Below are 27,231 nucleotides of genomic sequence, written 5' to 3'. Positions count from 1 at the left end.
GAGCTTTGAAGAAGTTGCCCCGCTCCCCAGGAGTGGGCGGGGCCGTAGAGTTCACGGAACGTTGACGGCGCGCTCCGAACCGCGTGGGCAGCGGCCGCCGAGACTTCCGAGGGTTCCACCCCTGTCGCTAACACTCGGTGCATTTCCCCCGCTGGATAGTTTCCAGGAAAGAGGGTGTACCGGGTGGGTGTTGGGATAGATCGCAGTGTTATTTGGTGCATAACAAGGAAGAGACGCCTCTGGTGTTGGGCAAACAGGTTTGTAGGCTTATTTCGTTTATTTTTAAATGAATCCACCCCCCGCAACAAGATCCTCCCTCTAACCTGGCGTGTTTTAGTTTCGTTTTTTAAAACAAGGATGGCTAAGATGCACTTAAAAGAAGAAAAAAATTACAGGAAAGGGGAGCTTTTTCCAGCCCGAGGGCAGCATTCCCTCATGTTGGCGGGGGCGGGCCAGGACAATGGTGGGTGTGGCTAGGGGCAAAAGGGGGTGGGGTGTTGGATGTGACTGCATTTCAGCAAAGCAAAGTTCTCTACGCACAGCCCTCTCCATCGTCCATTCTCCATCCGGGCAAGAAAGAGACATAAGCACCTTTTAGCGACAAATCCCAGTCGGGCAAAAGCGCCAGAGGAGGGCATGAAGCGTGGCTGGTGGGGGCGTGGCCTACTGGAAAGGGGGCGTGGCCTAAGGAGCATCCGGAAGGCTGTACTGTACAGTGGTTACAGACGCTTCAGGTTACAGACTCCGCTAACCCAGCAATAGTACCTTGGGTTAATAACTTTGATTCAGGATGAGAACAGAAATCGCGCAGCAGCGGCGCGGTGGCAGCAGGAGGCCCCATTGGCTAAAGTGGTGCTTCAGGTTAAGGACGGACCTCCGGAACGAATTAAGTGTGATAGGAATTTTGAGGTTTTAGATATATGGTAATGTTCATAAGTGTACCAACCAAGCACGTACATAGATCAGCACAGGAAGACCGACCTGGAACCATTTTGATTCCTAAACTGACCAAATCTTTTCCCTGCAAGGTCAAAGTGGGAAACTCCCCCATTGCTTCTTTCCTCACAAATCCTGTCTTAAGGGCACATTTAAAATATGAATAGGCTGTGAGCCTGTGACCTGGCCCAGGAACTAAGCATTTATCACTACAAAAGACTGGCCAGGCTTTCTGTGATGTATCTGAGGGGTGGTCTTAGGCTACACCCCTTCTGTGATGTAGGTGTGATGTTTCTGGGGGTGGTCTTGATCTACAGGGTGGCAATTTCAAAAGTCTTGATAAGGCCTTGCGCGCCATTTTTCTGGGTCCTCCTCCTCTCCTGCGGGTGAGGGGAGCACCCTGTTGCAACAGATCAAGCAATTTTTGTTTACAACATAAGTATGTTACCAGAGGTACCACTGTACTATCCCCCAGGGTTGCCATATTCCAGAAAGGGCCCAGGACCACCCACTGAGCTTCACAGCTTTCCTGATCCTACTCCGATCCTTTATAACTGCTGCTCTTCTGACCCCTGAAAAGGAGTTGCTTGTGATATCTCCCTTCTTAGGGCTAGGGTGGAAATGGCCCCAGTTAATATTTAAAACTGTTGAGGAGGAAGCCGAAGGCGGGTAAGCTGTCAAGTTTGATTTGGATCTCAAAACCACCTACAGATCTTGCAAAATGTGGATTAGAAGGGATGGGGAGTCGAAAGGCTGCCTGCTGTGCCAGAGGTCATAGAGTGTAGCCTAGAAAAGGGAATGCTGGAATATAAAACTCTATGCTTCAGGAGGACTGAACGATAGGCACAGGTCTTGCTATCGCTATACAAAAATTCTCTTATCCAAATCAATACCCAAACACACTGCAGGTTCAGATATCCAAACAGCCAGACCTGCATATATACTGTCTTATTTTTTTGTGTTTTGCTGGTCCATGGCAGTCATTTCACCAGAAACCACAGCAGGATGAAGCAAGGGTGAGAGATTGGACAAATAAGATTACACTTCTCCCTTCGTCGTTTGCCTTTTGCAAGATTCCAGCGGGCTTTCCAGGGTTTTCCTGTCATCTTAGCGTCAAAATTTAAACCTCTGCTACAAACACCTCTAATGACAAAGGCTTAGAACCATGAACATGTACTTCTTAATTATGGGTAGGCAAACTAAGGCCCAGGGGCCGGATCTGGCCCAATCGCCTTCTAAATCCAGACCATGGATGGTCCGGGAATCAGCTTGTTTTTACATGAGTAGAACGTGTGCTTTTATTTAAAATGCATCTCTGGGTTATTTGTGGGGCTGTGATAGGAATTTTATGGTCTTAGATATATGGTCATGTTCATAAGCGCACCAACCGAGCACATACATAGATCAGCACAGGAAGACCGACCTGGAACCATTTTGATTCCTAAACTAAGCAAATGTTTTCTCTGCAAGGTCAAAGTGGGAAACCTCCCATTGTCTTTTCCTTCACAAATCTTGTCTTAAGGGCACATTTAAGATATGAACAGGGTGTGAGCCTGTGACCTGGCCCAGGAACTAAATATTCATCATTACAAGACTGGCCAGGCTCCCCAGGCAATCCAATCAAGTAACCTGCCAGACAGGAGATAAACAAGGACAGGAGAAAAACAACATTCAAATTTCTGTTTAGGCCGCCTTTTCTGTGATGTAGGTGTGATGTATCTGAGGGGTGGTCTTAGGCTACACCCCTTCTGTGATGTATTTATGATGTTTCTGGGGGTGGTCTTGATCTACAGGGTGGCAATTTCAAAAGTCTTTATAAGGCCTTGCGCACCATTTTTCTGGGTCCTCCTCCTTTCCTGTGGGTGAGGGGAGCACCCTGTTGCAACAGATCAGTAAAGATCAGGCTTACTAGCTGCTTTGCTTCGCAATATTCTCTGGTTGGCCTCTGTTACTCTCTCCTACCAATAGGGAACCTACGTAAGGACTCTATACGGGCTCTTGGATACCCCATAAGGGAAAAGGGCAATTTTTTGTTTACAACAGGGCATAGGAATTCATATATATTTTTCCAAAGTACAGTCCGGCCCCCCACAAGGTCTGAGGGACAGGGGACCGGCCCTCTGCTGAAAAAGTTTGCTGACCCCTGTTCTTAGTCAATAAAGGTAAAGGGACCCCTGACCATTAGGTCCAGTCATGGCCGACTCTGGGGTTGCAGCGCTCATCTCTCTTTAGTGGCCAAGGGAGCTGGTGTACAGCTTCCGGGTCATGTGGCCAGCATGACTAAGCCGCTTCTGGCGAACCAGAGCAGCACACGGAAACGCCGTTTACCTTCCCGCCAAAGCGGTACCTATTTATCTGCACTTTGACGTGCTTTAGAACTGCTAGGTGGGCAGGAGCTTGGACCGAGCAACAGGAGCTCACCCCGTCGCGGGGATTCAAACCACCGACCTTTTGATCGGCTGATTGGTTTAACCCACAGCACCACCCACGTCCCTTCTTGGTCAATATGGCAACCCATTTTTAAACCTCTTCTCTGCTCACCTCTTTCAAAGCGTTATTTGAGGGATCAAACTCTTGCCAAAGGCCGGCTTTTTACGAGGCCAGCCGTTTTTATAAAACGCAGTCATGAGCTCCTGTGTAGTGTAAACACGGCTGGACAACCGTTGTGGGTGTGCCAATCACGAAAGCCTTGTGTTCCCTCTGCTGAGAAATGCCTGCTTCAGAATCTAGAAGTGGCAAGACAGGTCTGGCTGTTCCCCATCTCTGGACGACACCACTGTGTTTTGATGCACTGTGCTGATGCCAGCGAGGCCTGGCATGGGCAAGAGAAAACTGGCATCACTTAGACTTCTAAACACCCGCCTGTTGTATTCTTTTTGTAAAATTATTCCTTTATGTACCTGACTGTGTTAATTGCTTCTCACGAACATATCTCACAGCAATCTCACAATTGCTATTAAATTGCAGTTTCATATGCAAAAAAACCCCAATTAAACGCAATTCCATTCATTATTTTTTTTAATGTATATCAAATTCTCTGTATAGAGACACTTAAAAACAAGTCCATATATGAAGACAGTTCCATAGATTAAATACAAATTTTAATCCAAGGCAGATACATTGTACACACTCCAAATATTTAAAGCTGCACACACCCCCCTCCAATAATACTGTATTTTACCCCTTACAGAGCTACAAATCCCAACACGAAAAACAGTTCCCAGTACACTTTGGTGGTGGTGGTGAAATGTGCTTTAAATGTGAGGTGCATGAACAGCCGAAGAAAATATAGGTTGGCAGTCAACTATGTTTTTTTTTAATCAAAAGCAGACCCACTTCAAATAATGACAATGGCAAAATTAGACCCATTGACTTCAATGAGTCTGACTTTCCTGAGGGGTCATTCCTTTCAATGTGCTTACTCTTGAGCAAAGCTTACTCTTGAGCACCACCCATAATTCTGCCTCCAGGAATGTTGTTTCCACACATAGGCAAGCGTAATCAGTTGAAATGAATTTAATTGGGCTGCAGCTGTCACCTCATAGGTCCCTGCCCCAATGAGCTTACAAATTACATTTCAGTTACGCCAGGTGGAGTGAGAGAGAGTGACTGTGGGCAGAGCTGGCATCCACCTCTGCCATCCTTTGCCAGCTCAGCTGATTCCTGCCCTGGATCCACACCCATGGAGAGAAAAAGTCGTTCCAGTGCTGTGAGTAATGCTGGATCTCTGGGCCTTGCTGCCTTGCAAGCATCCCGCAACCCCCCTGAAGTATTGTCCAGAATCAAAATACAGTGGGACCTCGGGTTAAGTACTTAAGTCCGTTCTTAACTTGAAACTGTTCTTAACCTGAAGCATCACTTTAGCTAACGGGGCCTCCCGCTGCCGCCGCACGATTTCTGTTCTCATCCTGAAGCAAAGTTTTTAACCCGAGGTACTATTTCTGGGTTAGCGGAGTCTGTAACCTGAAGCGTATGTAACCTGAAGCGTCTGTAACCTGAGGTACCAATGTATAATGAAATAGGTCTTAAGTGCTCGTAGCTATGATACCTATTGCAACCCACCCAATCAGAGGGGTTGAGAAACACTGATTTGCCAAGCTACACATACCAGCCTGGCAAGGTAACAATGAGTCCCGGGTGAGGAAACCTGACCAACCTCATGATCACGTCATGTAAGCACTAGGTTCTGCCCTCCTGTTAAATAAAACAGCCGTCCACGCATCAAGCTTTGTCAAACGCCTGATGCCAGCCTGCAGGTCGCAGCTCAGAATCCACCTTGGCAGTTGGTGGGAAGTTCGTGTGTTCAGGCAGAATCACCTACACGTCCTCCGTTTATCTCCCGTTTTCCCTTTCCGCCCACTGCTCAGTTTCTAAATTGTATGCCCCTTGGGGCAGAGACTTGCTGTCTCCTTGTTTGCAAAGCGCCACGCTGCAACAATGCACCCATTAAATGTAATCTTTAGGGGAAACGTAATCAGATCTTGCCCTAGAGCAGGCCTTACGCAACCCGACGCCTTCCAGATATTTTGGACTACAAAGCCTATGAGCGCCAGCCTCCACCAAGTCTGTTGGAGGGGGGGGTGAATATCCCATCTGATAACCCAGAGAACTTCTGCCAGTCAGTGTTAACAGTACTGAGCTACATGGACCAATAGTCTTACTCAGCTTAAGGCTATCTTCCTGTGTTGGAGTGGAGCTATGGTAATTCTTCTACTAGCTTTCACTAGGCGTCCTCATCAGCTACACAAACACTCCAGTTCATTTCACAAGTGACTGTCTCTTTGGTCTCACTGGGATAGGGACAAGAGAGGACTCCTGCATGTTGAGGTCTAGCAACTTGAGCTTGTTTGAACAGGTCCTTTGAATGCGTCCACAGGCTGGGGGGGGGGGCCCCGAAATCAAACAGAATAAGGAATATAAAAAGGGCTTAAGTGGCACATAGATGCCAGCCATTCCCAACTGGGTGCCCTCAGGATGTTTTGCACTACATCTCCCATCAGGCTCAGCCAGCACAGCTTGGTGGAATTTGTTCTCTGCAGTGGCTTTTTAAGAAACACTGATCACTAAAAAATGTGCATTTTTTTGCTGAGGTTTTTTTTTGGGGGGGGAGAGAACCTGCAGTCGGGCTACATTTCCCATCACCCCTGACCATTGGCTGGGCTGATGGGAGTTGGAAGGCCACAGCTTCCATATCCCTGGTCTAAATATATGATAAGCCAGATACCCGACTCCCACCCACCCCCTAAAAGAAACCTTTGCAGGAATACAGTGGTACATCGGGTTAAGTACTTAATTCGTTCCGGAGGTCCGTTCTTAACCTGAAACTGTTCTTAACCTGAAGCACCACTTTAGCTAATGGGGCCTCCTGCTGCTGCACCGCCGGAGCACGATTTCTGTTCTCATCCTGAAGCAAAGTTCTTAACCTGAAGCACTATTTCTGGGTTAGCAGAGTCTGTAACCTGAAGCATATGTAACCCGAGGTACCACTGTAATTAGTTGCAATTATTCAAACCTGATTACAGCAGAAATCTCCGCGGCACAAAAACATAGTTAGGGTCGTGACTGATTCCCACTCACTTACAATTTTCCGGCTAATGTTAGTGCACTCTTAACTCCCACCCACTGATAATATTCTGGAAACAGTGGTGGAGGTTTTAATCTAGTGCCCAGATACAAATCCACTCAGTGGATTTGTAACTGGCTGACTGACCGAACCCAAAGGGTGCTCATCAATGGTTCTTCTTCATCCTGGAGAAGAGTGACTAGTGGGGTGCCACAGGGTTCTGTCTTGGGCCCGGTCTTATTCAACATCTTTATCAACGACTTGGATGATGGACTCAAGGGCATCCTGATCAAATTTGCAGATGACACCAAACTGGGAGGGGTGGCTAACACCCCAGAGGACAGGGTCACACTTCAAAACAACCTTGACAGATTAGAGAACTGGGCCAAAACAAACAATATGAATTTTAACAGGGAGAAATGTAAAGTATTGCACTTGGGCCAAAAAAAATGAGAGGCACAAATACAAGATGGGTGACACCTGGCTTGAGAGCAGTACATGTGAAAAGATCTAGGAGTCTTGGTTGACCACAAACTTGACATGAGCCAACAGTGTGACGCGGCAGCTAAAAAAGCCAATGCAATTCTGGGCTGCATCAATAGGAGTATAGCATCTAGATCAAGGGAAGTAATAGTGCCACTGTATTCTGCTCTGGTCAGACCTCACCTGGAGTACTGTGTCCCGTTCTGGGCACCACAGTTCAAGAAGGACCCTGACAAACTGGAACGTGTCCAGAGGAGGGCAACCAAAATGGTCAAAGGCCTGGAAACGATGCCTTGTGAGGAACGGCTAAGGGAGCTGGGCATGTTTAGCCTCGAGAAGAGGAGGTTCAGGGGTGATATGATAGCCATGTTCAAATATATAAAAGGATGTCACATAGAGGAGGGAGAAAGGTTGTTTTCTGCTGCTCCAGAGAAGCGGACACGGAGCAATGGATCCAAACTACAAGAAAGAAGATTCCACCTAAACATTAGGAAGAACTTCCTGACAGTAAGAGCTGTTCGACAGTGGAATTTGCTGCCAAGGAGTGTGGTGGAGTCTCCTTCTTTGGAGGTCTTTAAGCAGAAGCTTGACAACCATATGTCAGGAGTGCTCTGATGGTGTTTCCTGCTTGGCAGGGGGTTGGACTCGATGGCCCTTGTGGTCTCTTCCAACTCTATGATTCTATGACAATTTCAGCCCTCCTTTTCATCCCATATAGTTCTTGAGCAGATGTGATAAAGCCAGACATGTCTTTCTAATTAGTTTATTTTCATTTCCTACCTCCACCCTTCCTCCCCACTTAAAATAGCTGCAAACTGCCTTCTTCCCTCCTTAAATGGAAACCAAACATGTCAATAAGAAGGCAGGTCCTAATTGCCCTGAATTAGTACACACCCAGCAACGAAGCCATCTTTGACTCAGGAACACCATGGGAACACCAACAAGGAGGAAACTACATTCCAAGTATATTAATTTATCCAATCGGGACTGGAGCCTCGAGTGGTGAGATGTGAAGGGTGTGACTTAAATATTTCTCTCTCTCATTTTTAATTATTGCTTCAGGACAGGGACATCCCAGGTTCAGTCCTCAACATCTGCAGGCAGAGCCAGATGTGCATGAATTAAGTGGCCAAATTTAATGATTTACTCAGTTGCTTCAAGAGAGCAGCTGAACTGACATGGCAATCTATCACAGTGTTCCTCCACCTTGGGTTCCAAGATTTATCATCACCGGCACCTAAATTTATCATCACCGGCACCATCAACTAAATTTGTATTCCACCTTTCATTTGTAGATCTCAGGATCGTTCTCAGCTTAAGATAAAGGAAAGGTAAAGGGACCCCTGACCATTAGGTCCAGTCCTGACCGACTCTGAGGTTGCGGCGCTCATCTCACTTTACTGGCTGAGGGAGCCGGCGTACAGCTTCCGGGTCATGTGGCCAGAAGGACTAAGCCTCTTCTGGCGAACCAGAGCAGCACACGGAAACGCCGTTTACCTTCCCGCCGGAGTGGTACCTATTTATCTACTTGCACTTTGATGTGCTTTCAAACTGCTAGGTTGGCAGGAGCAGGGCCCGAGCAACGGGAGTTCACCCCGTCGTGGGGATTTGAACCGCCGACCTTCTGATCGGCAAGTCCTAGGCTCTGTGGTTTAACCCACAGCGCCACTCGCGTCCCAGATAAAGTATACAGACACAAAATACAAGATAAAAACAAGAACAATAAACCTCCTGGACTACATCTCTCACCGTCCATCATAATTGGCCAGCTTAACCAATGGTCAGTGTTATAAGAATTTTAAGGTCTCAAATATAGAATAAATATTCATAAACACACACTTATCTAAATATATGAACCATGTGTCTGAAATAGCAATCTTAAAGCCATATTGACTCTCCCAATGACCTCAAATATTCCTCTGCAGTAAGGGAGAAAGCCTTCCCATTGTCTTTTTGCTTGCAAATCTTTTCTTAAGGGTGAATTTGTGTCTGAATAGGGTGAGCCTGTGACCTGGACTCAGGAACTAAAGTAATAACCATCACAAAAGAATTGCCAGACTACCCAGGTAATGCAATCAGTGACCATTATCAGGTGTCCTGGTGGGCAGGATTTCTGCCGCCTCCTGTGATGTGTATATGATGTTTTGGGTGGTGGTCTTGGGCTACAGGGTGGGCAAGTTCAAAAGTCTATATAAGGGCATGGGCACCATTGTTCTGGCTTCTCCTCCCTCCTGCGTGTGGTGAGTGGGGTCCCTGTTTCAACAGTTCCTTTAATAAAGATCAGGCTTCCTAACCACTTTGCTTCTCAATACTCTGGTTGGCCTCTATTATTTCTCCTACCAATAGAGAACCCACCTATGGGCTCTGGAATACCCCGTAAGCGAAAGGGAGCAGTTTTTCTTACATCAGGGATGATGGGAAATGTAGTCCAACACCATCTGGAGGTCCAAGGCTGCTTTTATCATCTTGACCACCATGGTCATGGCAACCGCAGGAAATAATAATCCTATACAGTGGTACCTCAGGTTAAGTACTTAGTTCGTTCCGGAGGTCCGTTCTTAACCTGAAACTGTTCTTAACCTGAAGCACCACTTTAGCTAATGGGGCCGCCGCGCCGCCGGAGCACAATTTCTGTTCTCATCCTGAAGCAAAGTTCATAACCTGAGGTAACATTTCTGGGTTAGCGGAGTCTGTAATCTGAAGCGTCTGTAACCTGAGGTACCACTGTACTCTGGTTGTTGTTGGCATTCATCTGTCTCGAGAGACAATGGAGTCTGCCTTCGGGGGTGAAGTCAGATTGCTGTGCTAGCAGCACTGAAGTGATGTCCCTGGGGTGCAAGTCTGGGCAGTGGGTCTGGGGGTGCTGGGCTGGCCAGACGACAAGACCCCACTCTCAGCCTCGCTGACGTGGCCCAAAGGAAAGCGGAGCAAGATGTTGGGCACCAACTCGGCTGCCGGAGTTGCCGGAAGGAGGCATACAACCGTCTCAGGGACTCCACTCTGAATTTGTGTAGGGTTTACTCCTGAGCCTTTTCTTTTCCCAAATATATCCTGCAGGGCAGCGGAGGTTTAGGATCAGAGTTTTCCTTCTCCAAGGTGGGCTCCTTTCCCAGGTGGATGAGCCCCACCTGCCTCTCACTTCCCTCTGCAGCACGTGCAGAAACAGCCTTCTTGATCTTGACGGATGGACCCACTATTGCTCTTGTCCATTCATTCTGCTGGAGCCTGTCTTTGTATGCAGACGAACTCCCTAATTCACCGAGGGTTTGAGACCCATTGGCTACCCTCACCTGGTTGAGCCAGCCAGTTTGAAGCCATTTCCTGGCGTGTTGCTGCTGCCGAATGCTGACATCTTCCAGGAGCCAGAGGTGAGGTCTGAGGGCAGGGTGGGGACAACCAAAGGTGGACAAATGACCCCAGAAGGAGCATTGAATTTATTATAAATTTATTTGTAATAATAATAATGATGATAATAATTAAAAAAATAAGGTGTCCTCAGCAGAGGCACAAACTCTCCAATAATAATAATAATAATAATAATAATAATAATAATAATAATAATTTATACCTTGCCCATCTGGCTGGGTTTCCCCAGCCACTCTGGGCAGCTCCCAACAAAAGATTAAAAATACATTAAAACATCAGTCATTAAAAACTTCCCTAAACAGGGCTGACTTCAGATGTCTTATAAACGTCAGATAGTTAATTTCTTTGACATCTGATAGGAGGGTGTTCCACAGGGCAGGCGCCACTACCGAGAAGGCCCTCTTCCTGGTTCCCTGTAACTTCACTTCTCACAATGAGGGAACTGCCAGAAGTCCCTCGGCGCTGGACCTCAGCGTCCCTCGGCGCTGGACCTCAGCGTCCGGGTTGAACGATGGTGGTGGAGATGCTCCTACTGGGCCGAAGCCGTTTAGGGCTTGAAAGGTCAGCACCAACACTTTGAATTGTGCCTGGAAACGTACTGGGGGCCAATGTAGGTCTTTCACGACCGGTGTTACGTGGTCTCAGCGGCCGCTCCCAGTCACCAGTCTAGTTGCCGCATTCTGGATTAGAGGTCTGCATTCTGGACCTCTATACACTGGTACAATATTGAAAACTAGTGTTGACCAAAATATGTCTTTACATTTAAATAACAACAACAAATTAAAATAGGTACCAAAAAGTTTGAAAAGAATAAAGTCAAATATATTTTGAAATACAAATGGTTAAGAGAACTAATACATCCAAAAGCATCCAGATAATTAAAAAAATCAAATCATCCAATTAAACCATCAATAACATTTATCATCAGCTTTTGGGCCCCCACTGCAAATCGTGTAACTGTCTGCCACGAATTTGTCAGAATCAGACAACAAATATGTGATTTCTGTTTGATCACCACCATCAGGTATCTTAACTACCGGTATGTCAGGAAAAAAACTTTGCCCTTGGTTCAGAATACAAGCAGCAGTGTATAAATTATGATAAAGATCTTCGGCCGCTTGGGCACTAAACATCGGCGCTGTTCTACTGGAATTTTTTCTGCAACATGCCTCTAAATATTCTGACAGCGTCATCTGAAGCCACAAAGCCAGAAATGCTTTCTAAATGAACTAATCGGTAAATCATGTAGGTAAATCTCAAATCCGTGTGATGATTTAAGAAAATGTAACTGTGACAAGAACGGTTTATGGAATGCTTGTAGATCTCGCTGAGCATAGAAATAACCCAGCTTAATATATATATTTATATTATATATATATATATTTGAGTCTGAGTGAGGGCCTGTTTTTAAGAACCTGCAGAGGTATATCAAAAGCAAACATTTGCTCTTCACACTTTGCTACCCAAGTAGTCTCTCTGTGCAGCTGTAGCTTCCATATTAAGAAGTTTAAAACAATACATAAACAAAACCATTAAAATAGAAGACCGTACTGGCAGAATTCCAGTCTCCGCTTTAATACTAGCTGCCGCTGGGCAAACCAAGTAATATTTTGAGGATTTTGTTTCGAATAATTTCCAGTTGACTGGAGGGTCAGATTCCCCAAACTACATTGAACTGGAGTGACTTTTCTTCAGACAGTTTCGTACCAGCCAAAGAGACTTACTATTTTTAGTGATGGTTGCGCTCCTTAATTTAGATCAGCCTTCCCCCAACCTGGTGCCCTCCAGATGGTTTCAACTACAAATCCCATCAGCCATTGTGGCCAATAGGTAGGGATGATGGGAATTGTAGTCCACCAACATCTGTAGGGTACTGAGTTGGAAAAGGGTTTACATCAGGCGTCCCCAAACTTGGTCCTCCATCTGTTTTGGGACTACAACTCCCATCATCCCTAGCTAACAGGACCAGTGGTCATGGATGATGGGAGTTGTAGTCCAAAACAGCTGGAGGGCCGAGTTTGGGGATGCCTGGTTTACATCATTATTTATTGTTGTTGCTGCTGTATATCATGACACATCTTAATAAACTACTGGTAGAGGGCTCAATGCATTTAGCCATTATCTACCTTTATCTCTCCTGATTCCTGACTTAAAACTCGTACTCTGGGATTTACTAAAGGAGCAAATTTGCTGGTTCTGGGTCTCTATGAGTGATTACTCCCCCAGGTTACAGATCTGCTTGGGGAGATAGCTTAGGAGCCAAGAGAGACCACAGACAGCGTGTTTCCGCTCTGTGAAGCATATCCCTGAATGGAGAGGAACATGCTAATTTCAGGAGATGAAGCTGTGTTGTAGTGGAGGGGGATTGTGGGCCCAGAAAGTAAAATGGGCTGGCATGCCAGGCTAATTGACGGACCCCCTTGCCTTGGCAACTGAATGCAGAGATAATGACATTTCCAAGTTCATTTGTGGCAGATTAGCATAGGCTCAGAGAGTGAGAAAAAAAGAATCAAGCAGAGGCTAGGTACTACTTTTCTTTTCTTTAATGCGGTTCCTACTTCACACCAGCTGCTCAGGTGGTGACGCTTCTTTGCAAGACCCTTTGCATGTCTCATTAAAAGCTAAAGGTTGCATTTTGTCAGACTGAAGCTCTTCTGTCAAAGCTCAAATGTGTTTTACGAGCTGAGTAAGTAAACACCACTGACTCCCGGGAGATTGCAGTCGTGCTGATCCTAATAACAGCTGGGTATTGTGAGGCCTTACTGCTGTTTCGGGGAGTGTGTGTGAATGATAACCGATAAATACAGCTGCCTGGATTTTCAGAGCATCCTTGGGGTATGTGCGAGAGGCTATATATTTGAGGTTTCTTTCCTTCTCTCCACTTCTGTTGTTGTTGTTGTTTAGTCGGTTAGTTGTGTCCGACTCTTCGTGACCCCCTGGACCAGAGCACGCCAGGCACTCCTGTCTTCCACTGCCTTCCACAGTTTGGTCAGACTCATGCTGGTAACCTCGAAAACACTGTCCAACCATCTCGTCCTCTGTCGCCCCCTTCTCCTTGTGCCCTCCATCTTTCCCAACATCAGGGTCTTCTCCAGGGAGTCTTCTCTTCTCATGAGGTGGCCAAAGTCTTGGAGCCTCAGCTTCAGGATCTGTCCTTCCAGTGAGCACTCAGGGCTGATTTCCTTCAGAATGGAGAGGTTTGATCTTCTTGCAGTCCATGGGACTCTCAAGAGTCTCCTCCAGCACCAGAATTCAAAAGCTTCAATTCTTTGGCGATCAGCCTTCTTTATGGTCCAGCTCTCACTTCCATACATCACTACTGGGAAAACCATAGCTTTAACTATACTGACCTTTGTCGGCAAGGCGATCTCTGCTTTTTAAGATGCTGTCTAGGCCTGTCATTGCCCTTCTCCCAAGAAGCAGGCGTCTTTTAATTTCGTGGCTTCTGTCACCATCTGCAGTGATCATGGAGCCCAAGAAAGTAAAATCTCTCACTGCCTCCATTTCTTCCCCTTCTATTTGCCAGGAGGTGATGGGACCAGTGGCCATGATCTTCGTTTTTTTGATGTTGAGCTTCAGACCATATTTTGCGCTCTCCTCTTTCACCCTCATTAAAATGTTCTTTAATTCCTCCTCACTTTCTGCCATCAAGGTTGTGTCATCTGCATATCTGAGGTTGTTGATATTTCTTCCGGCAATCTTAATTCCGGCTAGGGATTCATCCAGCCCAGCCTTTCGCATGATGAATTCTGCATATAAGTTAAATAAGCAGGGAGACAAAATACAGCCTTGCCGTACTCCTTTCCTCTCCACTTCTAGGATGAATCTAAAAACATTCCTGTTTGTTCACCGGGGCATTTCCTAACTGAAAGACATTGTTCCTGGCAACCTGCAATTATTAACTGCGAGAGCAAACAATTGGCTTTGTTCTTAAGTTTTAATCACCAACACGCTTCCTGCCCTGGGCTTCTTGAGGAGGAAGGGCGGGATATAAGTCGAATATACATAAATAAAAATAATAATGCAAATAATAACACTGGTCTTGAAAGACCTACATTGACTCTCAGTACGTTTCCAAGTACAATTCAAAGTGTTGGCGCTAACCTTTAAAGCCCTAAAAGGCTTTGACCCAGTATATCTGAAGGAGCATCTCCACCCCCATCGTCCAGCCCGGACACTGAGGTCCAGCACTGAGGGCCTTCTGGTGGTACCCTCCCTGCGAGAAGTGAGGTTACAGGGAACAAGGCAGAGGGCCTTCTCGGTGGTGGCGCCTGCCCTGTGGAACGTTGTTGTAAATAAAAATATGCCCTTTTCCATTATGGGTTATCCAAGAGCCCATATAGAGTCCTTACGTAGGTTCCCTATTGGTAGGAGAGAATTACAGAGGCCAACCAGAGAATATTGAGAAGCAAAGCAGCTAGTAAGCTTGATCTTTATTGATCTGTTGCAACAGGGTGCTCCCCTCACCCGCAGGAGAGGAGGAGGGACCCAGAACAATGGCGCGCAAGGCTTATAAAGACTTTTGAAATTGCCACCCTGTACATCAAGACCACCCCCAGAAACATCATACATACATCACAGAAGGGGTGTAACCTAAGACCACCCCTCAGATACATCACAGAAAAGCTGGTCTTAAAACAGAAATTTCAATATTGTTTGTCTCTTGTCCTTTCCTGTCTGGCAGGTTACTTGACTGGATTGCCTGAGGAGCCTGGTCAGTCTTTTGTAATGATAAATACTTAGTTCCTGAGCCAGGTCACAGGCTCACACCCTTATTCAAACACAGACATACCCTTAAGATAGGATTTGTGAAGGAAAAGACAATTGGGGAGGGGCTTTTCCAGTTTGACCTTGCAGAGAAAACATTTGCTCAGTTTAGGAATCAAAATGGTTCCAGGTTGGCCTTCCTGTGCTGATCTATGTATGTGCTTGGTTGGTCCACTTATGAACATGACCATATATCTAAGACCATAAAATTCCTATTACAACGTCCTCCCATCAGATGTCAAGGAGATAAACAACTATCTGACTTTTAGAAGACACCTGAAGGCAGCCCTGTTTAGGGAAGCTTTTAATGTTTGATGTTTTGTTGTGTTTTTAATCTTTTTTGGGGAGCCGCCTAGAGTGGCTGGGGAAACCCAGCCAGATGGGCGGCGTATAAATAATAAATTATTATTATTATTAAAGTATAATAAGCTGCCACGTTGAGTCCCTACACTTCAGAATTTGCCACAACGTCACTGAAATCAAAGTACTTGCAAAGGCAGAAAAGCAGCATTTGGTGAAGACACTGGCAACCTTTGGCGGCAGAGGGAGGCCAGTTCCAGATTCTGAAGCGGAGAAAAGGTTTGTAATAATAATAATAATTAATAATAATTTATTATTTATACCCCGCCCATCTGGCTGAGTTTCCCCAGCCACTCTGGGCAGCTTCCAATCAAGTGTTAAAAACAATGCAGCATTAAATAATAAAAACTTCCCTAAACAGGGCTTATTTCCTTCACATCTGAAGGGAGGGCGTTCCACAGGGCGGGTGCCACTACCTAGAAGGCCCTCTGCCTGGTTAAAGGTGGAGCAAGGTGCTTCTGTAGCTACCGGAGCTGTAACTCCGCCAAAGGTTATTGTGCGGCATGTGAGGGCTTGCAGGAAGCAGCTGGATGTATTTGGAAATTTTCTATAAAGAGACGTCTCCCTGGAGCAATGGGAGGTGTTTGGTTTTTGAAAAACAACAACACGTACTGGCAAATACCAGAAGCAGTAAGAGCAATCATAGCTGTGGCGTAAGGAAATTGGAAGAGCTTGGCTGCAGGAACAGGGTCAAAGGGAGCCCATATATTCCAGGGTCCTGTTCTCACAGTGGCCCCCCAGATGCCCCCAAGCAGGACCTGGGGGCCGCAGCAACTCTCCCTGCTTGTGATTCGGAGGCCTGTTGCCTCTGAAAGTGGAGCAGGCAGAACGCAGCCATCATGGCTGCTGCAGAATAATTAAAGGTTGGCTTTTGCTGCCCAGTTCCCCAAGGGACTGAGTCCCCAAAGTCCATGATTGGCCAGAGAAGAATGGATGGAGGTAAAATCCAGCGAAAGCAAGGCAGATCTTTATTTTTCTGTTGCAACAGAGTCCCTCCACCTCCTTGCAAGGAGGTGAGAGACCCAGAACAAAGATGTGTTGGAAGTAAAGACTTTCGGCACTGTCCATCCCCTTAGCCAAAGACCACCCTAAGGAGCGTCATACATGCATCACAGAAATGTCTACCACAGACATTTGAGAGTGTGGCTTCTCTCCTGTCTGCCAAGATACCTGATAAGTGTTTTACTGATTGCATTACCTGGGCAGTCTGGCCATTCTTCTGAGATGGTAAATCTGGGGTAGCCATTTGTCCTCCTTTTCCAGGACATGTCCCCTTTTTCACGGGTATGTAAAACAAAAGTCAGGACGCAGGTGGCGCTGTGGGTTAAACCACAGAGCCTAGGACTTGCCGATCAGAAGGTCAGCGGTTCAAATCCCTGCGACGGGGTGAGCTCCCGTTGCTCGGTCCCTGCTCCTGCCCACCTAGCAGTTCGAAAGCACGTCAAAGTGCAAGTAGATAAATAGGTACCACTCTGGCGGGAAGGTAAATGGCGTTTCCGTGCACTGCTCTGGTTCGCCAGATGCGGCTTAGTCATGCTGGCCACGTGACCCAGAAACTGTACGCCGGCTCCCTCGGCCAGTAAAGCAAGATGAGCGCCGCAGCCCCAGAGTCGGCCACGACTGGACCTAATGGTCAGGGGTCCCTTTACCTTTTTAAAACAGGAGTCATCATAGCGATCCATGGTTAAAAGTAGAAGTCAGCAAATGTGTCCTCTTTTTTACTCTTCAAAACATGGCAACCCTAGAAATACCTTAGTTCTTGAATCCAGGTCACCGTCCCACTCTATTCATACCCAAATATGCCCGTTAAACAGGATTTGAAGGATTTGAAAGTGTAAGAACTATTGAGAAAGGTTTCTCTTCTGCAAAGGAACGGTTTAGAGTGATTAGGAGAGCCAGGATGGCTTTTTGGGATTGTTCTGTGTGCTAAAAATAATGTGTAAATTTCTCAGGAAATATTTCCTAAATTTTGAAGGGTTGGTTTCCTGTGGAGTGTGTGTTTGCTATGTGTGTGTACCCTAAATATTTATAACAGTGGCTGTGAAGGATGGGCATAAATGCCCTCTTCAGCCTGTGAGATAAGAAAATAGCAATTTATAGTAGTAGCAATAATAATAATAATAAATTTATTTATACCCCGCCCTTCCCGGTTCAGAAAACTGGGCTCAGGGCAGCTAACAACAAATTTAAAACACTTAGTTGATGCAACAAAAAACAGCATAAAATACAGCATAAAACGTGAATAACAATAAATTCAGAATTCAAAAATCAATTTAGGGGGGAAGTGCATCCAATAAACCTCCAATTTATTGTAGAAGAACAAGCAACTGGATCTGTCATGGAGCAGCTTTGAAGTGACAAGGATACTGTATAAAAGTTTATTCAAAATGTGGCAAGCTTCCTAATTACACAAACGTTTAGCCAAGAATATAAAACATACAGAAGCTAATAGCTACGTTCTAATTACCCATTAATACATACAAAAGAAGCAGAGTTGCCAGGGGGAAGTAAAAATCCAGGAAGATTCAGAGGAGTATAATGTACTTCGGTTGGGAGGTCTGATGTAACGCCCAGACACATTGCACTAATTAATCAAACCAGCACAAGGATAATTTCACCTGGGCAAGGTAAATTCTTGACTGTGGCTAGTAGCCATTGGCAAAGGACCTCAGATTCCTGTTTGGCTATAGGTGGCCTTGGTCAAGTGATGTATCAAGCGATACATCTTTCTCTGCCGACTCTTGTGCTGCTAAGTTTTGACCCAGTTTGGTCTGCCAGCTCAGTCAGCGACTGAGGGGGTTAACAGTTACGTTGCTGCCAAAGGCAGAAGAGCGGGTGGAGGCCATAAAAGTTGGCAACCCTGAGGCCCATCATTTTAAGTGGCACCCTCTGCTGCATCCCACAGAACTTGCGCCAGAGGGTGTGACACAACGGCTGGGAATTGCAGCGAGGGAGAGTGATTGCATGTTCGGGTCCTGTATGCGGGTTTCCTCACAGGCATGTGGTTGGCCGCTGTGAGAACAGGATACTAGACTAAATGGGTCATTGTCCTAATTGCTTAAGAAAAACGGCTCACTTTCGCTTATGGGGTATTCCAGAGCCCATATAGAGTCCTTAAGTGGGTTCCCTATTGGTAGGAGAAATAATAGAGGCCAACCAGAGAATAACTGAGAAGCAAAGCGGCTAGGAAGCCTGATATTTATTGAAGGAACTGTTGCAACAGGGTCCCCACTCACCACACGCAGGAGGGACGAGAACCCAGAACCAAGGTGTGTAAGCCCTTATATTTGTTGTTGTTTGGTCGTTTAGTTGTGTCCGCCTTTTCGTGACCCCCTGGACCAGAGCACGCCAGGCACTCCTGTCTTCCACTGCCTCCCGCAGTTTGGTCAAACTCATGCTGGTAGCTTCGAGAACACTGTCCCACCATCTCGTCCTCTGTCGTCCCCTTCTCCTTGTGCCCTCCATCTTTCCCAACATCAGGGTCTTTTCCAGGGAGTCTTCTCTTCTCATGAGGTGGCCAAAGTATTGGAGCCTCAGCTTCAGGATCTGTCCTTCCGGTGAGCACTCAGGGCTGATTTCCTTCAGAATGGAGAGGTTTGATCTTCTTGCAGTCCATGGGACTCTCAAGAGTCTCCTCCAGCACCATAATTCAAAAGCATCCATTCTTTGGCGATAAGCCTTCTTTATGGTCCAGCTCTCACTTCCATACATCACTACTGGGAAAACCAGAGCTTTAACTATAAGGACCTTTGTTGGCAAGGTGATGTCTCTGCATTTTAAGATGCTGTCTAGGTTTGCCATCGCCTTTCTCCCAAGGAGAAGGCATCTTTTAATTTCGTGACTGCTGTCACCATCTGCAGTGAAAATGGAGCCCAAGAAAGTAAAATCTCTCACTGCCTCCATTTCTTCCCCTTCTATTTGCCAGGAGGTGATGGGCCCAGTGGCCATGATCTTCGTTTTTTTGATGTTAAGCTTCAGACCATATTTTGCGCTCTCCTCTTTCACCCTCATTAAAAGGTTCTTTAATTCCTCCTCACTTTCTGCCATCAAGGTTGTGTCATCTGCATATCTGAGGTTGTTGATATTTCTTCCGGCGATCTTAATTCCGGCTTGGGATTCATCCAGCCCAGCCCTTCACATTATGAATTCTGCATACTGTATAAGTTAAATAAGCAGGGAGACAATATACAGCCTTGCCGTGCTCCTTTCCCAATTTTGAACCAGTCAGTTGTTCCATATCCAGTTCTAACTGTAGCTTCTTGTCCCACATAGAGATTTCTCAGGAGACAGATGAGGTGATCAGGCACTCCCATTTCTTTAAGAACTTGCCATAGTTTGCTGTGGTCGACACAGTCAAAGGCTTTTGCATACTCAATGAAGCAGAAGTAGATGTCTTTCTGGAACTCTCTAGCTTTCTTCATAATCCAGCGCATGTCTATATCCCTTATAGTCTATATCCCTTATATAGACTTTTGAAATTGCCCACCCTGTAGCCCAAGACCACCATCCCTCAAAACATCATACATACACACATCACAGAAGGAGGCAGAAATCCTGCCCACCAGGACACCTGATAATGGTCACTGATTGCATTACCTGGGCAGTCTGGCAATTCTTTTGTGATGGTTAATAGTTCCTGAGTCCTGGTCACAGGCTCACCCTATTCAGACACAAATTCGCCCTTAAGACAGGATTTGCAAGCAAAAAGACAATGGGAAGGCTTTCTCCCTTACTGCAGAGGAATATTTGAGGTCATTGGGAGAGTCAAAATGGCTTCAGGATTGCTCTCCCTTACTATTTCAGACACATGGTTCATATATTTAGATAAGTGTGCGTTTATGAATATTTATTCTATATTTGAGACCTTAATTTTTTTGTAACATGATCCAACAGGTTGTCCTCATCTAATATGAAGAAACAAGCCTCCTTAACTTTCCTAACCATCTCCAAGCACCCCACCTCTGCACACCCACAGAATATTACATATATACAGAAGCACCTCTCTCTTAGGCAAGCAACAGAAGCTTAATCTGCCATGTTTGGCTATTGAGAGGGTGGCTTTTTTTGTTTGTTAAGAGGCAGCTGGTGGGTGGAACTGGGAGTGATATGTGTCAGAAGGTTTAGTCTCCCAGCCCCACCATCCCATCTTCAGAACCCCCTTTTTGTCTGTCTCCGTAAGTCCTCTTTATGGGGAGGGCATGGCTGTCTGGCCTTTTAGTAGGTCTGCTCCTGCTTAAGAGGTGGAACGCTGCAACACTTTGTTGTTGTTCCATTTGTCCTTGTCATCATCTCATGAAGTGATGCCACACGCAATGCAACATACCATGCTCATTAAATGGGCGTTGAATTATCCTGTTCATAACTGATGCAAGAAGGTGAGAAGAATGTAAGGAAGATGGCCTGGATCAGGCCATTGGCCCATCTAGCCCTGAATCCTGGTCTCACAGTGGCGAATCAGATGCCATCAGTTGTTATTAATTGTATATTATTATTAACAGCTGTGATAACACCATTGTAAATATCATTTATAAGAACTCTGTTAGCAACATCAGTAAGATTAATAACAACAGATATTTGAATACTTGGGAAGTCCATGATTCATAAGTACACCTGGATCTGCAAATATACAAATGTGTGAGTCAAAAGAAATGATATTTAATGGGAAAAGTTACAAAGCACGTGGTTAAATTACCCTACCTTTGGAAACAAATGGACTTAAAAAACCCCAAACAAACCCTTTTTAAAAAGTGTTTCCCGCAGCTTGAGCTGAAAGGCACTCTGCCCATGCTCGGAAACGTTGGTGGCTGTCATATATGCACATGCAACAAAAAATATGAAGGGGCTCAGAAATGCTTCTAAATAAGTATATGAAAGTATTCTCGCACCAACGGAAAAGGAATGCAAGCACTCTGCAATTTCGTATAGCGACCATTCACTTTTTTTGATAGTGTGTGACTTGTAAAGAGCATAATCAAAATGTTTATTTATTTTTTAAATAAAAAGTACGCACACATTTCCCTCACCGCTCCAAGGATTTCGTGGAGTCTCGAGCACCCATTGAGAAAAAGGAAATCTCAGAGGAAACCGCGCCCCCAGGAGGGAGGGGTCGGAATGGGCGTGGTCTTACGCGTCATCTCGACCCGCCCCTCCTTCCCCATTGGTTGCTCCCATTCCCCCTCCCTCCACGCGGTCCTCCAGCATCCCAGAATGCCGCCGTTCCCGGAAGTAGCGCGCTTTCCCTCAAGCGAGAGAGAGAGAGGAAGAGAGGAGGCGGGTGGCTAGTCGAGGGTCGCGGGGCAGGCCGGGATGGAGGAGGACGAGCTGGACTTGGCCGACGAGCTGGAGGCCGCCCTGCAGCTGGCGCCGGAGGTGCAGCTGGCCATCGAGCAGGTGAGGGAGAACCGGGTGGTAGACGGTGAGGAAGAGGGGGCGGGGCTGTGCATGCTAATATGGGAATGCGGGGTGGGCGGGGCTCCCGTAGTCCCGAAGCGATTGGGCGGCGTGTAAGGAGGCGGGGCTATGTATGCTAATATGGGGTTCCGTGGTGGGAGGAGGCTCCTGTATCTCCAAAGCGATTGGGTGAAGTGCAAGGGGCGGGGCTCTGTATGCTAATATGGGGGTTCTGTGTGAGGAGGGGCTGTAGGGGGGGGGCTGCCTTAAATTGACGGGGGGCTATTTGGGTGTCTTTGAGGAGAGGGACGTTGTGGGGTGCTGCTTATTTTTTTGGGGGGGTCGTGATGTTTTTTCTTCTGTATTGAATTTTTCTATACTTACCTTCGTTGTAAAAGATCATTTACATCTGTATTTTAAACCAGATTTACCATGAAAAAACATATTTTGGGGAGGGGGTCAAGTGCTGGTTGAATGACAGGCTGCTGGATAGGAGACCCCACTATCCATAGGGCAGCAGTTTCTTATTTATTTGCTGCATTTATATCCCACCCTTTTTATATATTGAGCTCAAGGTGATGTACAATAGTATTGTTGTTTAGTCGTTTAGTCGTGTCCGACTCTTCGTGACCCCCTGGACCAGAGCACGCCAGGCACTCCTGTCTTCCACTGCCTTCCACTGGGGTCTTTCAGTTATATGGTTTTATTTACACATCTATACAGCCCGAGTATAGTTTGTTTTTTTTTTTATATAAATATTTTATTAGGTTTTTAATAAACAAATTTCCACTTTCAAATACATACTTCCATGAATCCAATGGACTTCCCCCATCTCCCGAGCACTGCATTCCCTGTGTAACCAAAACCTCAGCAATTTGTTGACTTGTTTTGTACATAACAATATATCTTCCATTTTATCGTGTTATCTGATGTAAACATTTCGATACAATTGCATTAATTTTTAATTTCCACACAATAAAAATATTTCGTTACCTCACTTCTGTCTTATAGTGTCTTATTTATCAATTCAGAAATTTGCCGATACTGAAGCTATACCTTCCTAGAAAGGAGCATTTTTTAACATTCATACAACTTATAATGCTTTTTCAAATAGTCCTTAAAATTTTTCCAAACTTCCTCCGTTTCTTCTTCTCCCGAGTCTCGAATTCTGCCAGTCATTTCAGCCAACTCCATATAGTCCATCAGCTGCGTCTGCCATTCTTCCAATGTGGGTAAATTTTGTGTCTTCCAGTGCTTTGCCAACAGAATCCTCGCTGCTGTAGTAGCGTACATAAAGAAAATTCTATCTTTCTTGACCATCCTCTGGTCTACCATGCCCAGAAGGAAGGCCTCCGGTTTCTTAGGTAAGGTGAATCTCAGCACCTTTTTTAGTTCATTATGTATCATTTCCCAGAAGGCCTTCACTTTCGGGCAGGTCCACCAGAGGTGTAAAAATGTCCCTTCCTCTTCCTTACATTTCCAGCATTTATTGTCAGACAGGTGATATATCTTTGCAAGCTTGACTGGGGTCATGTACCACCCAGCCCGAGTATAGTTTGGAGAGGGGCTCACAGCATTAACACCCCGACAGAGCTGGCTCCCCCATTCCATTGCCAGGGGAACCTCAAAAGTCCAGGACAGAGCTAAACCTGCCTCTGTTTCCCCAGTATCTCTCCCCTCCTACGGTTTCCAGCTTCCAATATTCAGAAGTATTAATGTCTCTGACTGTAGAGGCAGAGCAGAACCACAGTGGTTTGTTGTTTAGTCGTGTCTGCCTCTTCGTGACCCGATGGACCAGAGCACGCCAGGCCCTCCTGTCTTCCACTGCCTCCCGCAGTTTGGTCAAACTCATGCTGGTAGCTTCGAGAACACAGTCCAACCATCTCGTCCTCTGTCGTCCCCTTCTCCTTGTGCCCTCCATCTTTCCCAACATCAGGGTCTTTTCCATGGAGTCTTCTCTTCTCATGAGATGGCCAAAGTCTTGGAGCCTCAGCTTCAGGATCTGTCCTTCCAGTGAGCACTCAGGGCTGATTTCCTTCAGAATGGATCGGTTTGATCTTCTTGCAGTCCATGGGACTCTCAAGAGTCTCCTCCAGCACCAAAATTCAAAAGCATCAATTCTTCGGCGGTCAGCCTTCTTTATGGTCCATCTCTCACTTCCATACATCTCTACTGGGAAAACCATAGCTTTAACTAAACAGACTTTTGTTGGCAAGGTGATGTCTCTGCTCCTTAAGATGCTGTCTATGTTTGTCATTGTGTACATTCGTATTGTGATTATTTATTAAATTGTGGGTCAGGGAGCAACTGGGTTGTGTGTACAGTGGTACCTCTGGATACAAAAGGGATCCGTTTCGGAGCCCCGTTCGCATCCAGAAGCAAACATAACTAGCTACGGCATGTCTGCGCACGAGCATGTCGCTTTTCGCCGCTTCTGCGCATGATGTCATTTTGAGCATCTGCACATGCACAAGCGTCGAAACCCGGAAGTAACACGCTCCATTACTTCCGGGTTGCTGCGGAGCGCAACTCGAACATGGTCAACCCGAAGCGCATTCAACCCGAGGTATGACTGTACAGTGGTACCTCGGGTTACAGATGCTTTGTGTGTGTGTTTAAAGCAGGGGAGAGAGTTTGTCATGGGCATGACACGCATGCAGCCCGAGAATTCAGTTTGCAAATGTGCCCCCAAAGGTTGACTCCCCCCACCCAAAGGTTGACGCAATGGTTGCAGAGTGATGGATTTAAATGCCAAGGGAGGTCAGTGCGACCTGGCTGCGTTTATTTGGTCAGATAAAGAGCAGGAATCGGAATGCATTTAAGGACCATCCCCCATTAAAACAGACAGAATCTGCTTGGGGGCTTAGTTTGGTGGTAACAGTAGCATATAAATAAGGGGAAACAAGCAAGATGCACCAAACAACTCATACCGTTCAAAACAAACGCGTAGTGATTCAAGATTAGGAGGGGCAGGAGGGCACTGGGACTGGAAGCAGATAGTGCCAATGTGTTTGCATGATGCAGGAGTCAGTAAGGTGAGGCTGAGCTGGATTGGAGAAGATTTGCTGGTGAAGCAGAACTTGGGAAGGATGGAGAGAGAGGTAGGGGAGCCTGAAGGAGCCTCTGTGCAGGCCAGGGTGGGATCCTGACCCCTGTCTTCCAGCCTCTCTCCATAACCAAGGAAGGAATGTGATCTATACCCCACAAACCACTGTTTTTACCATGCTGCTGGACATTTGCTGTTTTTGGCACAGCGTGTGTGTTGCTGTGTTCCTTTTCGTCTTTTCTTTGAATTGTTATGGTTTGAGGTTTTTATTGTTGGTTTTAATGTAAGCCACATTTCATTCATTCATTCATTTATAATCCCACCTTTTTCTCCAAGGAGCTCAAGGTTCTCTCTCCCTCTCTCTTATTTAATCCCCACAAAAAATGCTGTGAGGTGGGTTAGGCTGAGAGGCAGTATGACTTGCCCAGGGTCACCCAGTGAGGCCAATGGCCAAGCGGGAATTTAAACTCCAGTGTCTCCCAGGTCATATTCCAACACACCACGCCGTACAGGCTCTTTTGTAAGAAAAACAATTAACACATACAATTAATAATAGTCACTTCTGTTCTTTTTCTTGACCCCTAGGTGTTTCCAAGTCAAGATCCATTGGACCGAGCTGACTTCAACGCTGTGGAGTACATCAACACGCTTTTCCCAACCGAGCAAGTGAGTTGCGTCTTCTGCGCATGACAACACAATTGTGAAAAACAGTTTCTTCTTTTACCCTGTTTTTCTGCTGGTAGATTCATAAGAGAGTCACAAAAGAATAGTAAGACGTTGGAGAGTTTCCCTTGCCTCCTAACAGGGGTGATCAAGTTCTGGGGTCCATCGATGGTTTATCCATTGCCTTCTAAATATTTTTATCGAGGGAATTTCTGCAAAAGACAAATAAAAGCTGCTGAAAACACAAAAGCAGCAAATACAGTTAAGGCAAGACTAAAAGACTGAAGCTGCCATCATATCTAGCCAGCTTAGCCTGTGGCAAGGGATGATGGGAGTTGTAGTCCAACAGTATCTGGAAAGCCAAGGTTGAAGAACGATGGTCGAGGGAGAGAGCCTGCTTTTGATCTCTGTGGCATGTCTCATTTTGCTGTGTCTTGTTTGTCCACTAGAGGCCACCGTTCTTCTTCCGTTAAGCAAGATCAGAACATAGGAGGCTGCCTTATAGTGAGTCTGGGCGGCTTCCACCATATATAGAAACATAATAAAACATGAAACATTAAAAACCTCCCTATACAAGGCTGTCTTCTAAAGGTTGTATAGTTGCTTATCTTCTTGACAGAGGATGTTTAACTCTGTATCCTCCAACATTTCTCTGATGAAAATAGGGACGTCCTAAGGTGGCACTGTGGGTTTAACCACAGAGCCTAGGACTTGCCGATCAGAAGGTCGGTGGTTCGAATCCCCGTGATGGGGTGAGTTCCCGTTGCTCGGTCCCTGCTCCTGCCAACCTAGCAGTTCAAAAGCACATCAAAGTGCAAGTAGATAAATAGGTACCGCTCTGTTGGGAAGGTAAACAGCGTTTCCGTGCGCTGCTCTGGTTTGCCAGAAGTGGCTTAGTCATGCTGGCCACATGACCGGGAAGCTGTACGCCGGCTCCCTTGGCCACTAAAGCGAGATGAGCGCCGCAACCCCAGAGTCGGCCACGACTGGACCTAATGGTCAGGGGTCCCTTTAACTTTAAGGAAAAGTAGGACATTCCGGGATCAAATCAGATCCCGGCTTCTGTAAATCCAGGACTGTCCCTGGAAAATAGGGACACTTGGTGGTTTTGCCAGTAGGCAGCATGCTCTTATTGGCATGAAGAGCCAAATCCCCAGTCTGTTGACATTTCATATACAGCTAAATAACTGACCCCCCTTTCTCTCCTCATTCTTTGACAGTCTTTGGCAAACATTGATGATGTGGTGAACAAGATCAAGCTGAAAATAAGGTAAGCAGGGCTACTTTAAAAAATTATTATCAATGGGGCTGGTTTGGGGCAGGAAAAACTGCTGTTCCTTTAGAACTTAACCCCCAAGTGGAGGCTCTATGCCAGCAGTGGCAAGAGCACCTTGGGTGCATGCAGACACATTGGAAATGGTACATCTGAAAAACATGGAGAAGATAAAAGGCACACAGCCTCTTGCCTGAGGAAAGGGGAGTGGTTGCTTCCTTCTGACTCGTGGAGTGATTGCTGTGATGACAGAGGAGCTGGCTCCTCCAGAACGGGGCGAGCTTGCTTCAATTCAAGAGCGTAGCTGTTTTTTATTTAAACCACTTATTTATTCGAGTAAGCTGTGCGTGGAAATCCAACATGGAAAACTGCGAAATGGTATAA

At 46.1% G+C, this 27,231-nt stretch overlaps 1 protein-coding gene and 1 long non-coding RNA gene across 2 annotated transcripts in view; both read left to right on the top strand.

Annotated features, from left to right (window-relative positions):
- The first annotated feature begins 148 nt into the window (after nt 1–148).
- LOC309358055 lies at nt 149–5,405 on the top strand. The gene is made up of 2 exons (XR_014163315.1): nt 149–257; nt 4,527–5,405. It is a non-coding gene; the product is annotated as an uncharacterized lncRNA (long non-coding RNA).
- Nucleotides 5,406–21,640: 16,235 nt separating this feature from the next.
- Nucleotides 21,641–27,231, top strand: part of VPS53 (VPS53 subunit of GARP complex) — a 49,486-nt gene continuing 43,895 nt past the window's right edge. Inside the window, exons 1-3 of the mRNA XM_081890309.1 lie at nt 21,641–21,865; nt 25,497–25,577; nt 26,795–26,844. Of these exons, the coding sequence (XP_081746435.1) occupies nt 21,782–21,865; nt 25,497–25,577; nt 26,795–26,844 (215 nt within the window). The 5' untranslated portion in view covers nt 21,641–21,781. The remainder of the gene's footprint in view (nt 21,866–25,496; nt 25,578–26,794; nt 26,845–27,231) is intronic.

This window comes from Podarcis melisellensis, assembly GCF_964234715.1.
Source record: "Podarcis melisellensis genome assembly, chromosome: 15".
In the NCBI taxonomy this organism is placed as follows: Eukaryota; Metazoa; Chordata; class Lepidosauria; order Squamata; family Lacertidae; genus Podarcis; species Podarcis melisellensis.
Note: the sequence above shows the minus strand (reverse complement) of the source record. Positions and strands in the feature narration are given on the sequence as shown.